This window comes from Hyla sarda, chromosome 1 (assembly GCF_029499605.1).
Source record: "Hyla sarda isolate aHylSar1 chromosome 1, aHylSar1.hap1, whole genome shotgun sequence".
Lineage (NCBI taxonomy): Eukaryota > Metazoa > Chordata > Amphibia > Anura > Hylidae > Hyla > Hyla sarda.
This window is the reverse complement of record NC_079189.1, coordinates 529637669-529654965: the sequence shown is the minus strand read 5'-3', so window position 1 is coordinate 529654965 and position 17297 is coordinate 529637669. Positions and strand designations below refer to the sequence as shown.

The 17297-nt window shown below is 45.2% G+C and overlaps 1 protein-coding gene across 1 annotated transcript; it reads right to left on the bottom strand.

Moving 5' to 3' along the window:
* Positions 1-1820: 1820 nt before the first annotated feature.
* TMEM174 (transmembrane protein 174) lies at positions 1821-14744 on the bottom strand. The gene is made up of 3 exons (XM_056552432.1): positions 14129-14744; positions 3688-3777; positions 1821-2067 (listed from the first exon to the last, which is right to left on the bottom strand). Exons 1-3 carry the CDS (start codon positions 14734-14736, stop codon positions 2034-2036), a joined length of 732 nt encoding a protein of 243 aa, XP_056408407.1. The 5' UTR covers positions 14737-14744; the 3' UTR covers positions 1821-2033.
* Between the last annotated feature and the right edge of the window lie 2553 nt (positions 14745-17297).

Here is a 17297-nt window from a genome sequence, read left to right as displayed (position 1 = left end):
TCTCCATTCAGCTCTATGGGAGAGGTGAGGATGCACAAATGCTGCATCATGCCTCTCCCATGGAGAGGCTGTAGTACTCTTTTAGATTACTCTAACCAAGTTAAACTCCTGCTCTCATAAATTTAGCCCGGCCACTTGAATGCATGAAATGTAATACTGCCTTTCCCTTGTTGTAAAACCTATTAATAAAAGAAGAAAAAAGGAGGACAGCGCCTTGTGTATTACCTAAGGCACCAGTGTCCCAGCAAGGTCAGGGCAGGGTCAGCTCTTCAAGATAGACGCTCACCTGGTTGCAAAAAAAATGTGCATATTACCCCAATGGGGTACCAGTAGTCCTGTGGAAGCGAACTGCCAAGCTCAAAGGTCGAATGGGAAAGAATAAGGAAACCTTCTCCCATGAAGAGCATGAAGAAAGTAACAGGAAAAAAAACCTTGTCTGTGGGCGCTGTTCTTAGTTCCAAAAAATTTTCATGCCAGATGCTAAAGGGTGATTAAAGTGCTATGCAACACTATATTTATTGATATGAAAAACCATTGACGTGTTTCGGGTATACAGTCCTCCCTCCTCAGATTGCCAATCTGAGGAGGGAGGACTGTACCTCCGAAACACGTCATTGGTTTTTAACCTGTTAAGGACCCAGGGCGTAGCTGTACGTCCTGAGTCCGCTCCCGTTCTATAACGTGCTATTAACCCTTTAGACACGGTGTTCAAAGTTGAATGCCGCGTCTAAAGTGAAACTTAATCACTGCCGGTTAGCTCAGGGAGCTGTTCGAGATCGCCGCGGCAAAATCACGGCATCCCAAACAGCTGTAGGACACGAGGAGGGTCTCCTACCTTGCCTTCTTGTGTCCGATCGCCGAATGACTGCTCAGTGCCTGAGATCCAGGCATGAGCAGGCAAGCGGCAGAATCATCGATCAGTGGTTTCTTATGAGAAACCACTGATCAATGTAAAAGATCAGTGTGTGCAGTGTTATAGCCCCCTATGGGAGCTATAACATTGCAAAAAAAAAGTGGGGAAAAAAAAGTGAATAAAGATCATTTTAACCCCTTCCCTAATTAAAGTTTGAATCACCCCCCTTTTCCCATTTAAAAAAAAACAGTGTAAATAAAAATAAACATATGTGGCATCGCCGCGTGTGGAAATGTCCGAATTATAAAAATATATTGTTAATTAAACCGCATGGTCAATGGCGGACGAGCAAAAAAATTCCAAAGTCCAAAATAGTGCATTTTTGGTCACTTTTTATATCATGAAAAAATGAATAAAAAGCGATCAATAAGTCCTATCAATGCAGATGAAATTCAGATCACGGGGCAAAAAATGAGCCCTCATACGACCGATCAGCGCCCGCAGACAAGGTTTTTTTCCCTGTTAATTTCTTTCCCTTGTGGCCACTGCAAAAGTAAAGTGTAACCAACTGCAAAGACCCTTAGCAATATCACATGTACAGCAGGGTCGTAGAAGGGTCTTCTTTCTTTCTGGCACACTGGTGGAGATTTGTAAACTGTATAAGGCTGGGTTCTCACAGTGTGGATGAGCTGTGTGTTTGTACTGAAACAATTATTAGAATTGTCTGTCTCTGTTCCTGGCTTGGTATTAAATAATTCAGAAAAAAAATCTGACCATGTGAACACACCCTAAGTTGCATGTTCTTGAACAGGATAGCTAGGTCATTGCATCAGAAAATACACAGACGATTCTAATAACTGATTCATTGATGCACGATTGTATATATATGTATATATATATATATATATATATTACTTTTTTTTTTTTGTTTTTTTTTTGTTTATGTAATTCAACTGCACCATGGGAACACAGCCTAAAAGGATAACTGTCTCCTATTAACATGGAACATTGGTTTTTGCTTCTTTTAGTGCGCTTGAATAAATAAAAGCTGGACTGTCCACTGGAAATGACATCATGTCTAAGGGTCCCAGGTCATGTTGAATAGACACTTATGTTATTCTCACTTCAGGTTATTTCATTCCATGTGCAAATTTGCATTCCTGAGCTGCGATCTTCTGAGTTATGAATTATGACTTGCAGCCTGGACATCAATTCTACATAAAAAGAGAACAGAAAATATTTTTTGAATGAATAAATAAATATAATATATACATGACTCTCACTACTTCCATTACATTCACTGACAGTTTTAAGTGGGTAATTTAATGTATTCTTGACAAAAGGGTTTGGGTTTACATATATATATTTTCCAAAGGGATTAGGTTTTTTTTACATACAAAGCTAACCCCAGCTGATGCCACAACTGATGCAAGTGTTTCAGAGACAGATAAGAAAGTGCTGCAACCTGCATGTTTTCTATTGGCATCTGGACCAGTCCAGTGTCCTCAATAAAATGCTGGCGGCCGTGAGTGATCCCATTAAGAAAATTTACTACCAAGCCGGTGGGAACATGAGCAGGATGGCAGTAGAAATGGAGCAGTTGCCTATAGCAACCAATTAGATTGCTTTCTTTATTTTTCAGAGGCCTTTTTAAAAATTGAAGAAGCAATCTGATTGGTTCCAATGAGCTACTGCACCACTCTTCCTCTACACAGGTTTTGATAAATCTCCCCCATTGACTTCTATGGAAGAGTTTTCTAGGGATGCTGTAAGGAGTGGATCTGGTTCTGGCAGAAGGGTTAATCAGTATGACTGATGCATCCTTCATTGCTGTGATGACACCCGGGCCAATCAGGGGCTAGGACAACAGGCCCATTACATATGGCCTCAGTGTCCAAGGCCTTCTCTGATGGGATATACATAAGCAGCCAGTCTGTTACTTCTTGCCTGTGTTTGAGTTCTATCTGCACTACCTACTAAATTGCTCCTTGCTTGAACTACTAAAGGGGTATTCTGGGCAAAAACATCTTATCCCCTATCCAAAGGATGTCTGATCAAGGGGGGCCCACTGCTGGGCCCCCCCGGAATCTCCCTGCAGCACCCGCATTCTATGCAGAGCTGCGTCTCTAGTTTAGGAAACCTCCGGGTTTCTGGAACGTGACGTCACGCCACGCCCCCTCCATTCATGTCTATGTCTATAGACATGAATGGAGGGGGCGTGGCGTGACGACACGTCCCCAGTCCTGGAAACCCGGAGGTTTCCGAAACTAGAAAATAGAATGGGGGTGCTGCAGGGAGATCGCGGGGGGTCCCAGCAGCGGGACCCCTGCGATCAGACATCTTATCCCCTATCCTTTGGATAGGGGATAAGATGTTTTTGCCCGGAATACCCCTTTAAAAGGTGTTCATTCTGTTTCTAGCTTGTACACATTGTATTATCATTTCCATACTCTATTACTAGCATTATAGTTCTGGCAAAAGAGGTGCTGTTATTGCGATGGGACTGACCACTATCTCTCATTTCAAACAACCTTTAACCTTTAGAATCAATTATTTTAGGAGATATTTTACTTTGATTATGAAGGGTCAAAATAAGGGGATTGTCATAAGCAACACAGTCTATTTATGAAGTCTTCTTCCTTGCTTTTTTTTGCTGATATTTGGGATCTTGAGTCGGATTCCTGGAGCTGTGCACCCACTTAGGACTATACGCCCTTCACTGTGTCTTACCTCTCTCTTTGTTCTTTACAAAAAGGTTAGATTTACTTGGAAATGAAAAAAAAACGATATAATTCTTGATATATTGTATAAACACATGACAGTAAATGCATTACTTCAGATGAGGATACAAGTCATCGTATAATGGTGGAGCCTCACTTGGCCTTTGTACATGATTTTCATAATGCTGACTTGAAACAGGAGATCTGCAAATACAGAATAATAAAAGTTGTCATTCACAATGTCCTGTTTTTTTTAAGTCACAGATGCAAAACAGGAAGATAGAATCTAATTTGCAGATGGTTTTTCAAATGTTTTTAAATCAACTGGTGCCAGAAAGTTATACAGATTTGGAAATTACTTCTATTTAAATCTTAAAGTACTGTGGTGCAGTGTAACTTGTCCCCTATCCAAAGACTGCTGGGACCCCTAGCGATCTCCTGCATGGCGCCCTATCCTTGTGCATAAAGAGATTTCCGCTCAGTGCAAGGAGACCGTCATGCCTCGCACAAAGCGGCAGACAACACCCCCCCTCCATGTATCTCTATGGAAGAGGTGGAAATACAGGAACACTATTTCTCCACCTCTCTCATAGAGATACATGGAGGGGGCATGTCGGCAACCGCTTACCACCGTGGCCGACACAGCTCCTTCCCTACATAGAGCTGGGACGCCGTGCAGGAGATTGTGGTCTCAAACTAGTGGCCCTCCAGATTTAGCAAAACTTCAACTCCCAGCATTCCTGACAGCCATTAGCTGCCACAAATGGCTGTCTGGGCATGTTCAGGCATGCTGGAAGTTGAAGTCATGCAACATCTGGAGGGCCACCAGTTTGAGACCCCTGCACTAGAGGAAGTTATGTAATCTTTCTAGTATGACACAGTGCTCTCTGCTGCCACTTCTGTCAATGTGAGGAACTGTACAGAGTAGGGGCAAACCCCCCATGGTCAGACTGAAAAGGAATACATCACTTCCTCCAGGGCATACAGCAGCTGATAAGGATTAAGATTTATAAATAGAAGTAATATATAAATCTGTTTTACTTTTTGGCACCTGTTAATTTGAAAAAATATATATATTTCTCCCTTTTTCCCCATTTAATGTAAAGAAAATGTACCAAAACTTCAATGTACATGTGGATTTTGTCTTTCAAACAACATGAATATGAGAAGGTTTACACTTAATGGATCATCCAAAAACAACAGCAATGTTGGCAATGATGTCATGGCTGAACTACTATTGTGAGATTTTATTAATGCAGAAGGCACAAGTATCTCTTGAATTAATTTCAATGATCAAGAGACACATCCAGGGAAAGCCTTGTTTATCGGTTTGACACATATGTAAAATGCTAAGCTCGTTACTTTTTTCAACCAAATTCCCCCTAGACCCATAAAATATGTGCACATTCATGTTAAACCATGAATTTTTTAGGAATTCAGGGACAATAAACAGACATGGTCGCACATCTACATATTCCATATTGATCTTGTTACGCCGAGCGCTCCGGGTCCCCGCTCCTCCCCGGAGCGCTCGCAACATCCTCGCTACTGCAGCGCCCCGGTCAGATCTACTGACCGGGTGCGCTGCGATACCGCCCCCAGCCGGGATGCGATTCGCGATGCGGGTGGCGCCCGCTCGCGATGCGCACCCCGGCTCCCGTACCTGACTCGCTCTCCGTCGGTCCTGTCCCGGCGCGCGCGGCCCCGCTCACTAGGGCGCGCGCGCGCCGGGTCTCTGCGATTTAAAGGGCCACTGCGCCGCTGATTGGCGCAGTGGGTCTAATCAGTCATTCACCTGTGCACTTCCCTATTTAAACTCACTTCCCCTTCCCTTCCTTGCCGGATCTTGTTGCCATCGTGCCAGTGAAAGCGTTCCCTTGTGTGTTCCTAGCCTGTGTTCCAGACCTCCTGCCGTTGCCCCTGACTACGATCCTTGCTGCCTGCCCCGACCTTCTGCTACGTCCGACCTTGCTCTTGTCTACTCCCTTGTACCGCGCCTATCTTCAGCAGTCAGAGAGGTTGAGCCGTTGCTAGTGGATACGACCTGGTTACTACCGCCGCTGCAAGACCATCCCGCTTTGTGGCGGGCTCTGGTGAAAACCAGTAGTAACTTAGAACCGGTCCACTAGCACGGTCCACGCCAATCCCTCTCTGGCACAGAGGATCCACCTCCTGCCAGCCGAATCGTGACAGTAGATCCGGCCATGGATCCCGCTGAAGTTCCACTGCCAGTTGTCGCCGACCTCACCAAGGTGGTCGCCCAGCAGTCGCAACAGATAGCGCAACAAGGCCACCAGCTGTCTCAACTGACCGTGATGCTACAGCAGTTACTACCACAGCTTCAGCAATCATCTCCTCCGCCAGCTCCTGCACCTCCTCCGCAGCGAGTGGCCGCTTCCGGCCTACGACTTTCTTTGCCGGATAAATTTGATGGGGACTCTAAGTTTTGCCGTGGCTTTCTTTCACAATGTTCCCTGCACTTGGAGATGATGTCGGACCAGTTTCCTACTGAAAGGTCTAAGGTGGCTTTCGTAGTCAGCCTTCTGTCTGGGAAGGCTCTGTCATGGGCCACACCGCTCTGGGACCGCAATGACCCCGTCACTGCCTCTGTACCCTCCTTCTTCTCGGAAATTCGAACTGTCTTTGAGGAACCTGCCCGAGCCTCTTCTGCTGAGACTGCCCTGCTGAACCTGGTCCAGGGTAATTCTTCCGTTGGCGAGTACGCCATCCAATTCCGTACTCTTGCTTCCGAATTATCCTGGAATAATGAGGCCCTCTGCGCGACCTTTAAAAAAGGCCTATCCAGCAACATTAAAGATGTTCTGGCCGCACGAGAAATTCCTGCTAACCTACATGAACTCATTCATCTTGCCACTCGCATTGACATGCGTTTTTCCGAAAGGCGTCAGGAGCTCCGCCAGGATATGGACTTTGTTCGCACGAGGCGTTTTTTCTCCCCGGCTCCTCTCTCCTCTGGTCCTCTGCAATCCGTTCCTGTGCCTCCCGCCGTGGAGGCTATGCAAGTTGACCGGTCTCGCTTGACACCTCAAGAGAGGACACGACGCCGCATGGAGAATCTTTGCCTGTACTGTGCCGGTACCGAACACTTCCTGAAGGATTGTCCTATCCGTCCTCCCCGCCTGGAAAGACGTACGCTGACTCCGCACAAAGGTGAGACAGTTCTTGATGTCAACTCTGCTTCTCCACGCCTTACTGTGCCTGTGCGGATATCTGCCTCTACCTTCTCCTTCTCTACTAAGGCCTTCTTGGATTCCGGATCTGCAGGAAATTTTATTTTGGCCTCTCTCATCAACAGGTTCAACATCCCTGTGACCAGTCTCGCCAGACCCCTCTACATCAATTGTGTTAACAATGAAAGATTGGACTGTGCCGTGCGTTACCGCACGGAACCCCTCCTAATGTGCATCGGACCTCATCACGAAAAAATTGAGTTTTTGGTCCTCTCCAATTGCACTTCCGAAATTCTCCTTGGACTACCGTGGCTTCAACGCCATTCCCCAACCCTTGATTGGTCCACAGGAGAGATCAAGAGCTGGGGTACTTCTTGTTTCAAGGACTGTCTTAAACCGGTTCCCAGTACTCCCTGCCGTGACCCTGTGGTTCCTCCTGTAACCGGTCTCCCTAAGGCTTATGTGGACTATGCTGACGTATTTTGCAAAAAGCAAGCTGAGACTTTACCCCCTCACAGGCCTTTTGACTGTCCTATTGACCTCCTCCCGGGCACTACTCCACCCCGGGGCAGAATTTACCCTCTGTCCGCCCCAGAGACTCTTGCTATGTCTGAATACATCCAGGAAAATTTAAAAAAGGGGTTTATCCGCAAATCCTCCTCTCCTGCTGGAGCTGGATTTTTCTTTGTGTCCAAAAAAGATGGCTCCCTACGTCCTTGCATTGATTACCGCGGACTTTATTACAGACCTACCCCCATCCCGTGGCAACACTGTTGTTTGGGTGGTCGTTGATCGATTTTCCAAGATGGCACATTTTATTCCTCTTCCTGGTCTTCCTTCAGCGCCTCAGTTGGCAAAACAATTTTTTGTACACATTTTTCGTCTTCACGGTTTGCCCACGCAGATTGTCTCGGATAGAGGTGTCCAATTCGTGTCTAAATTCTGGAGGGCTCTCTGTAAACAACTCAAGATTAAATTAAACTTCTCTTCTGCTTATCATCCTCAATCCAATGGGCAAGTAGAAAGAATTAACCAGGTCCTGGGTGACTATTTACAGCATTTTGTTTCCTCCCGCCAGGATGACTGGGCAGATCTTCTACCTTGGGCCGAATTCTCGTACAACTTTAGAGTCTCTGAATCTTCTGCTAAATCCCCATTTTTCGTGGTGTACGGCCGTCACCCTCTTCCCCCCCTCCCTATTCCCTTGTCCTCTGGTTTGCCTGCTGTAGATGAAGTGACTCGTGATCTTTCCACCATATGGAAAGAGACCCAAAATTCTCTTTTACAGGCTTCATCTCGCATGAAAAAGTTTGCCGATAAGAAAAGAAGAGCTCCCCCCATTTTTGCTCCCGGAGACAAGGTATGGCTCTCCGCTAAATATGTCCGCTTTCGTGTCCCCAGTTACAAACTGGGACCACGCTATCTTGGTCCTTTCAAAGTCTTGTGCCAAATTAATCCTGTCTCTTACAAACTTCTTCTTCCTCCTTCTCTTCGTATTCCTAATGCCTTTCATGTCTCTCTTCTTAAACCACTCATCATCAACCGTTTCTCTCCCAAGCTTGTTTCTCCCACTCCTGTTTCCGGTTCTTCTGACGTCTTCTCAGTGAAGGAAATACTGGCCTCCAAGACGGTCAGAGGAAAAAGGTTCTTTTTGGTTGATTGGGAGGGCTGTGGACCTGAAGAGAGATCCTGGGAACCTGAGGACAACATCCTAGACAAAAGTCTGCTCCTCAGGTTCCCAGGCTCCAAGAAGAGGGGGAGACCCAAGGGGGGGGGTACTGTTACGCCGAGCGCTCCGGGTCCCCGCTCCTCCCCGGAGCGCTCGCAACATCCTCGCTACTGCAGCGCCCCGGTCAGATCTACTGACCGGGTGCGCTGCGATACCGCCCCCAGCCGGGATGCGATTCGCGATGCGGGTGGCGCTCGCTCGCGATGCGCACCCCGGCTCCCGTACCTGACTCGCTCTCCGTCGGTCCTGTCCCGGCGCGCGCGGCCCCGCTCCCTAGGGCGCGCGCGCCGGGTCTCTGCGATTTAAAGGGCCACTGCGCCGCTGATTGGCGCAGTGGGTCTAATCAGTCATTCACCTGTGCACTTCCCTATTTAACCTCACTTCCCCTTCCCTTCCTTGCCGGATCTTGTTGCCATCGTGCCAGTGAAAGCGTTCCCTTGTGTGTTCCTAGCCTGTGTTCCAGACCTCCTGCCGTTGCCCCTGACTACGATCCTTGCTGCCTGCCCCGACCTTCTGCTACGTCCGACCTTGCTCTTGTCTACTCCCTTGTACCGCGCCTATCTTCAGCAGTCAGAGAGGTTGAGCCGTTGCTAGTGGATACGACCTGGTTACTACCGCCGCTGCAAGACCATCCCGTTTTGCGGCGGGCTCTGGTGAAAACCAGTAGTAACTTAGAACCGGTCCACTAGCACGGTCCACGCCAATCCCTCTCTGGCACAGAGGATCCACCTCCTGCCAGCCGAATCGTGACAGATCTAATTGCTTCTCCGCATAAATTCAAAAACTAACAGGTTGTTAGTATACATTTTGATCAAAAGGTACTTTTAGGAGCTGTATCTATTTGAGATTCATTAAATTGATCAGTCTTCCAAAATTCAGGCTGGTCAGACAGCAAATTGTTGGTGAATTGTAATTCTTATAATTGTTATTACGTTCATGGCCTGTCTTACCATGGGCCCTACTGGGTCCATTGGACCCAGCTGGCATCCTGACAGGGGATTTGCCGCCTGAGAGACTTTTTTTCCTACTTGGCTGTCTACTTACCTAGCTAGGTACCTACTTGGCTAGCTACCCACTACCTGACTACCCACCTATCTGGAAAAAGAATCTGGCAGCACTCCAATATAAGGGAAACAATTATGTGCTATTTATTCACTCATGTCTAGTGACGCTTTGTTTCAGGATAGTGAAACATGTATGATCGCAGGGGTCCCGCTGTTAGGGACCACTGCGATCTCGGTGCAGCCCCAAGCATTCTGTGCTGCCTCCGAGACGAGGATGTAATGTCACGGCCACGCCCCATAGTGACATCACACTACGCCCCTCCATTCATGTCTATAGGAGGTGCGTGGCCATGACATCACGTCCCCTTCTCGGAGGCAGAGCCCGGCACAGAATGCCAGGGGCTGCACCAAGATATCGGGGGTCCCCAGCGGTGGGACCCCTGCGATCATACATCTTATCCCCTATCCTTTGGATAGGGGATAAGATGTATAAAAGCCGGAATACCCCTTTAACTGCCTCCCAGACTGCATTGGTAGGTGGTGGATTTTATCTAAATGTGATGGGACTTGAGAGGTGGAGTCCATACCTTCTGTCCATATAGTGTATCTAAACTTAAAATGAGTTAACATATTCAGAAATATTCCTCCAAATGGTCACAAGCTCTATGATATTTACTGTGTAAAGACTTCAGACACATGGTGGCTTTATATGGATGCCATGAAGTGTCTACAGTTGCCAAAAGTAAGCCAATAAATGGTTGTTACTGCTGTCGTCAAGATGACTTTGCTAAGTTTCCTTGTTAATGTGCTGAACACTAGATAAATCATTACATGAAATGAGGCCATTTCGGTAGATTAATAATTTACAGTTCTATCGTAGTCTGTTAGTGTTATCATATTCTAGCTTTCTGTTTGTGTGGAACATTGTATATGAGGTGAAATTGAGTTCAGACAGTGGATATTATACAAGTCTATACTAGAAGACATATGTATGAAATGCATTACATTTATACTTGTAAAGTAAATTTCAAACATTTTCAAAAATTCTATTATATATAATCTATGCTGATTGTGATATTTGATCTGCTTGCTATTCATATTCAACATACAAAGATGACCTGTAAAACTGACAAGTTACAGCATATGTGGGTGTCCAACAGGTAGTTCGATAGGTTTACACTAGAGATGAGCGAACTTACAGTAAATTCGATTTGTCACGAACTTCTCGGCTCAGCAGTTAATGACTTTTCCTGCATAAATTAGTTCAGCTTTCAGGTGCTCCGGTGGGCTGGAAAAGGTGGATACAGTCCTAGGAAAGAGTCTCCTAGTACTGTATCCACCTTTTCCAGCCCACCGGAGCACCTGAAAGCTGAACTCAACTCATTTATGCAGGATAAGTCATCAACTGCCAAGCCGAGAAGTTCGTGACGAATCAAATTTACTGTAAGTTCGCTCATCTCTAGTTTACACATACATATTTTCTCCCCATTGAATTCAACATGAGTTACAAAACCTAGAAGTGCTCTCAGGGTGTATGGTATCTGGGAAAGAACCGGCACTGTGTCCAGGACTCCTGGTCCGAATGGGTGCTCAGCAACTGAGAACAAGACTCAAAGGGGTACTCTTTTTTTTTTATTTTTTATGAATTGGTGCCAGAAAGTTAAAGAGATTTGTAAATGATTTCTATTAAAAAATCTTTATCCTTCCATTACTTTTTAGCCGCTGTATGCTACAGCATACAGTCCACAGTGCTCTCTGCTGACACCTGATGCCTGTATCAGGAACTGTCCAGAGCAGGAGAAAATCCTCATAGCAAACCTATGCTGCTCTGGACAGTTCCTGACACAGACAGAGGTGTCATCAGAGAGCACTGTGGACAAGACAAAAAAAAAGAAAAAAGAAAATAATTTCCTCTGTAGCATACAGATTCTAATAAGTACTGGAAGGATAAAAAATGTTTAACCCCTTAATGACCAAGGACGTATATTTACGTCCTTGGCCAGCTCCCGCGATATAACGCGGGGTCACGTGGTGACCCCGTGTCATATCGGGTCGGTCCCGGCATGTATCTGATGCGTCTAAAACGAAAGTAAAACTTTCCCGGCTGATCAGCGGGGCTGATCGGGACTACCGCAGTGAAAATGCGGTGTCCAAATCAGCTGGGACAGGAGCGGAGGTCCTCTTACCTTCCTCCGGCGTGTCCCCTCGGCGATTGATTGCTCCAAGCCTAAGATGCAGGCTTGAGCAATCGACCGCCGATAACGTTGATCATTGCAAAGCTATGGCTTTGCAGTGGACAGTGCTGACAATCAGTGTGTGCAGTGTTATAGGGCCCTATGGGAGCTATAACACTGCAAAAAAAAGTGTAAAAAAAAAGTTAACAAATGTGATTTAACCCTTTCCTTAATAAAAGTTCAAATCACCCCCCTTTTCCCATAAAAAAACACCATGTAAATAAAAATAAATATAAACATATGTGGTATCACCGCGTGCGTAAATGTCCGAACTATAAAAATATATCATTAATTAAACCGCACGGTCAATGGCGTACGCGTAAAAAATTCCAAAGTCCAAAATAACGTACTTTTGGTCGCTTTTTATATCATGAAAAAATGAATAAAAAGCGATCAAAAAGTCCGATCAACACAAAAATGGTACCGAAAAAAATGTCAGATCACGGCGCAAAAAATGAGCCCTCATACCAGTCCATACGCAGAAAAATAAAAAGTTATAGGGGTCAAAAGATGACAATTTTAAGCGTATAAATTTTCCTGCATGTAGTTATGATTTTTTCCAGAAGTACAACAAAATCAAACCGATATAAGTAGGGTATAATTTTAATCATATGGAACTACAGAATAAAGATAAGGTGTCATTTTTACCAAAAAATGCACTGCGTAGAAACGGAAGCCCCCAAAAGTTACAAAATGGCGTTTTTTCTTCAATTTCGTCGCACAATTATTTTTTTTTCCGTTTCGCCGTAGATTTTTGGGTAAAATGACTGATGTCACTGCAAAGAAGAATTGGTGGTGTAAAAAATAAGCCATCATATGGATTTTTAGGAGCAAAATTGAAAGAGTTATGGTTTTTTAAAGGTGAGGAGGAAAAAACGAAAGTGCAAAAACGGAAAAACCCATGGTCCTTAAGGGGTTTATAGAAGTAATGTACAAATTTGTTTAACTTTCTGGCACCCGTTCATTTAAAAAAAAAAAAAGTTTTCCACCGGAATACCCCTTTAAAGGGGTACTCTGCCCCTAGACATCTTATCCCCTATCCAGAGGATAGGGGATAAGATGTCTGATTGCGGGGGTCCCGCTGCTGGGGACCCCGGCAATCTACCATGCCACACCCACCTGTAACGGCTTCCAGAAGCGCTGTAGGCCCTCAGGCTAGTTCCATCCCGACCACGGGGGCTGAAGATCGTGACAGCTGTCACGCCCCCTCCCATAGACTTGCATTGAGGGGGCGGGGTGTGATGTCACACGGGCGGAGTCGTGACATCACGATCTTCAGCCCCCGTGGTCGGGATGGAACTAGCCTGAGGGCCTCCAGCGCTTCCGGAAGCTGTTACAGGTGGGTGCGGCATGGTAGATTGCAGGGGTTCCCAGCAGCGGGACCCCTGCTATCAGACATCTTATCCCCTATCCTTTGGATAAGGGATAAGATGTCTAGGGGCGGAGTACCCCTTTAAGCATCTAATCCACTGGAAAAAGAAGCGGCACTCCAAAGTAACGTGAAATAGCACGGTTTGTATTCACCCATCCAAGTTGCAGTGCTACATTTCGGTCTTCACAATGAAACCTTTCTCAAGCCGCAATTTACTATAAGTGCTCTTAGGGTATGTTCACGCATACATAGCTTAAAATCCACAGCATTTAAAGGGGTAGTCCAGTGGTGAAAAACTTATCCCCTATCCTAAGGATAGGGGCTAAGTTTGAGATCGCGGGGGGTCCGACCACTGGGGCCCCCTGCGATCTCTCTGTACGGGGCCCCGGCTCTCTGCCCAGATAGCGGGTGTCGACCCCCGCACGAAGCGGCGGCCGACACGCCCCCTCAATACATCTCTGTGGCAGAGCCGGAGATTGCCGAAGGCAGCGCTTCGGCTCTGCCATAGAGTTGTATTGAGGGGGCGTGTCGGCCGCCGCCTTGTGCGGAGGTCGACACGCCCCCTTCCCGCGGGCTGTCGGGGCTCCGTACAGGAGATCGCAGGGGGCCCCAGCGGTCGGACCCCCCGTGATCTGCAACTTATCCCCTATCCTTAGGATAGGGGATAAGTTGCTCACCACTGAGTCACCACTGGACTACTCCTTTAATCAGCACCATAAAATCCACAGCATAAAATCTGCAGCATGTATAGTATGTGTGAGCATACCTTTACTTACACGTTTCCATGACGTCAGGGAAGAGTGATCACACAAATCAATAAAAGGAGCCAGGTACCTTTAGTAACACACTCGCTGGACATCTCAAAAAAATAAATTATGGTGGCATCTCTATAAAAAGCATATGGTTACTGCACGTAAAATACTAAAAAATCTTAAATGACATTATTACATAAACAATTAACAATGTCAACAAAGTAGCAATGACATCATAATATTTAGTGTCTGTTAGATTGACAAGGTACATACCTCTCATGATCTGGAGGTTGTGAAGATTCTTCATCTTCTATAAATGCTGGATTTTCTTGGGGGTAAATACTATAATACTGAGGGGGGAATATCGGAGGGGATACCCCATTGACCATCCCAGAACTAGTATTACTGTAGACAGGAGTTAAAGTGCTTGGATCTCTTGCCATAACATCATCAACCGTATAGGGAGGAGGAATATACTGTAACACTGTAGCACCATGGAATGTTATTGGCTGATTAATCCCGGTAAAGACAAAGGACTGTCCAGCCGGGGATTGTTCTGTGTCAACCGTTGTATTAGTACGTTTCCTACAAGAGTTTACCTTATATCTACATACAGAAATCAATATAAAGGTCACACCGACTGAGATCAGAATAGGTCCCATCATCTGAGCCCACCCTAACTCTTGACTGAAATCCCGTTTAAGCCACGCAATAATAGTAAGAGTGATTCCAACCAGTCCCATAAAAAATCCAGAAAACAATAGCGTTGCCCCAGCTTTATCTCCTTCAGAGACCGGCACATCAGGTTGGCTGTTTGCATATGGTGGAAGTGAAAATCCATCGAGGGAGAAATCATCCACCGGATGGTTGTTCTGCTCCATTATGAAAAGCCAGCAGTCTCCTCAGCCATCCAGTCTAAAAAGAAATCCTTAGCCGTCTACAGGGGTAAAAGTACAGACACATCCTAGGAGCCCAGGCTCACATGATTGACGCGCATAAAGGATAGACTTTGGTAGCAAGGTATAAAGGTCTCAGCAGTGAAGCTTAACTATAAAAGATAAATGTATAGTCTGCAGATACAAAGTATAAAGGCATATCAGCCTTTTATAGAAGTATATAATGTACTCTATCTAGAGTCTTAATGTGTATGAAGGGCTTACATAAGCGATGGCCTACTAACATTAAAGGGGTGCTCCACTCCCCCAGCGTTCGGAAAGTTTTTTTGCGAACACTGGGTGTGGGCTGCGGGGGTCATGACATCACGTCCACGCCCCCTCAATGCAAGTCTATGGGAGGGGGCGTGGCGCCTGCCACGCCCCCTCCCATAGACTTGCATTGAGGGGCGTGAAGTCACGACCCCCGCAGCCCGCACCCAGCGTTCAGAACAGAATGTTCTGAACGCTGGGGTAGTGGAGTACCCCTTTAAGTGACATGGGTGCCCCGAATTATATCCATACATTAAGATATTGGCCCTCATTTACTATTGCAAACCCGACATGTTTTGTCGGGTTGTGCGCCAGATTCTGTCAGGATTTGCGCAAGAATTGAAAAAACCCCGACTAACTCTCCATTTTGCTGAGAAAACCCGAAAAAGAGGCGTGACCGCTGGGAAACGGGGGCATGGTCTCCAAAAAGGGGCGTGTTCCCAACATTTTCACAAAAACCCAACATATTTACTAAGGTTTCCACATAAAATGAGGAAAACCCTACAGATCAGAGCATGTGTAAAAAAAAAAAAGCAAAGTGTAGGGAAAGGGGAAAATGTAGGGAAACCTTAGTAAATACCATGGAAAATAAATTTTAGGGAGTTAAAACCCACAAAGAAACCTACACTCCACTCTTAGTAAATAAGGGTCATTTTGTATTAATAGTAAGTAATTGACACAAGAATACAATACAGAATACGTATGATCACCGCACAGTAATAAAACTTTTATTAAAGGGGTATTTCCTGACCCGCACCCGGAAGTGCTGTAGTGTAAGTCTTTTTATTTTCCTTTCCCAGAAATCAGTGCAGCTAGAGACAAGGCCCTGATTTGCTAAGAGTGTTGTGTAGGTTTCTTTGTGGGTTTTAATTCCCTACAATTAATTTTCCACGGTATTTACTAAGGTTTCCCTACATTTTCCACTTTCCCTACATTTTGCTTTTTTACACATGTTCTGATCTGTCGGGTTTTTCTCAGCTCAAATCCACTACATTTTCTGTGGAAACCTTAGTAAATATCTTTTTTTATTTTGTGAAAATGTCGGGAACACACCCCTTTTTGGAGACCACACCCCCTTCCCCCGACGGCCATGCCATTAGCAAAATGGAGAGTTAGTCAGGGTTTTTTCAATTCTGGCGCAAAATCTGGCAATGTGACAAAATCTGGTGCACAACCAGACAAAACATGTTGGGTTTGCAATAGTAAATGAGGGCCAATATGTCATAGGTCACATGGTATCCAGGGGGCAGATATGTAGAAAAAAGATAGGAGAAATGGCGCTCTATGTACCATTATCTCCTGGACAATGGCAAAGTGCAACATATGGGAACTAATCGCATGGATCTAATCACATATTTGGTACAAAGCATTCATACAGACTGTTCATATTGCCATGTAAGCAAAGTCCCGATAGTCCCAAGACGCATTACATAGTCAGTCATTTAAAAGATAAGTGGCTCCATCAGTTTGTAGCCACTTTTCCTTTGTCCCTACACAAATAATCATGTTATGACTATGTCTATGGCCACCTTGAGTAGTGTATCATTACCAAATGGTGGAATTCTGTATTATTTTATCCTAGATGAGCCATATCATTGACTAGCTTCCCCCCCAAAAAAATCATATATTCACAACCTACTGCAGTACAAAATATTATAAGAATTGAATGACTTCTAAGGTCTGTACAATCCTAACAATGATACTTTTGCTAAGGGAAAGCAATATGCATAGGCCAGGGTGGTAACACAGAATTTTAGGCAGGAGGTGTCTTTTATAGTTACATAAGGTTAGGGGAGGGGGGGGGGCCCATGTTTCTTCCTAAAAAGCTCCACAGAAGACCACATCCATCTTGGCCCCCAACCTCATTACTTCGCAGCCGGCTGTCCTCCTGGTATAAATAATATGACATCTCTAATTACCATAAAATATTGGAGCATTTACATGGAGTTTATACACTTATGAATAGCTGATTTATTGTCTCCACTATCGGTCTACATTGCTGCTTGTTTTTCTTGTGTTTCATATTATAGTCATGAATTTTATGTCAGAAAACTTTATAACTATATTTTATGTCATAAAAATGTTATAACTGCCTAGTTTAGATTTGTTTACTGGCTGAGACTCTATCATTTTTAGTTATTTTTGTTATTTTCTAAGACATTTATTGAATTCTATTTTACTGATTTCATTTTTGTGATTTATCACTTTGTGACGGTTTAAAATGCTGTATAGCATCA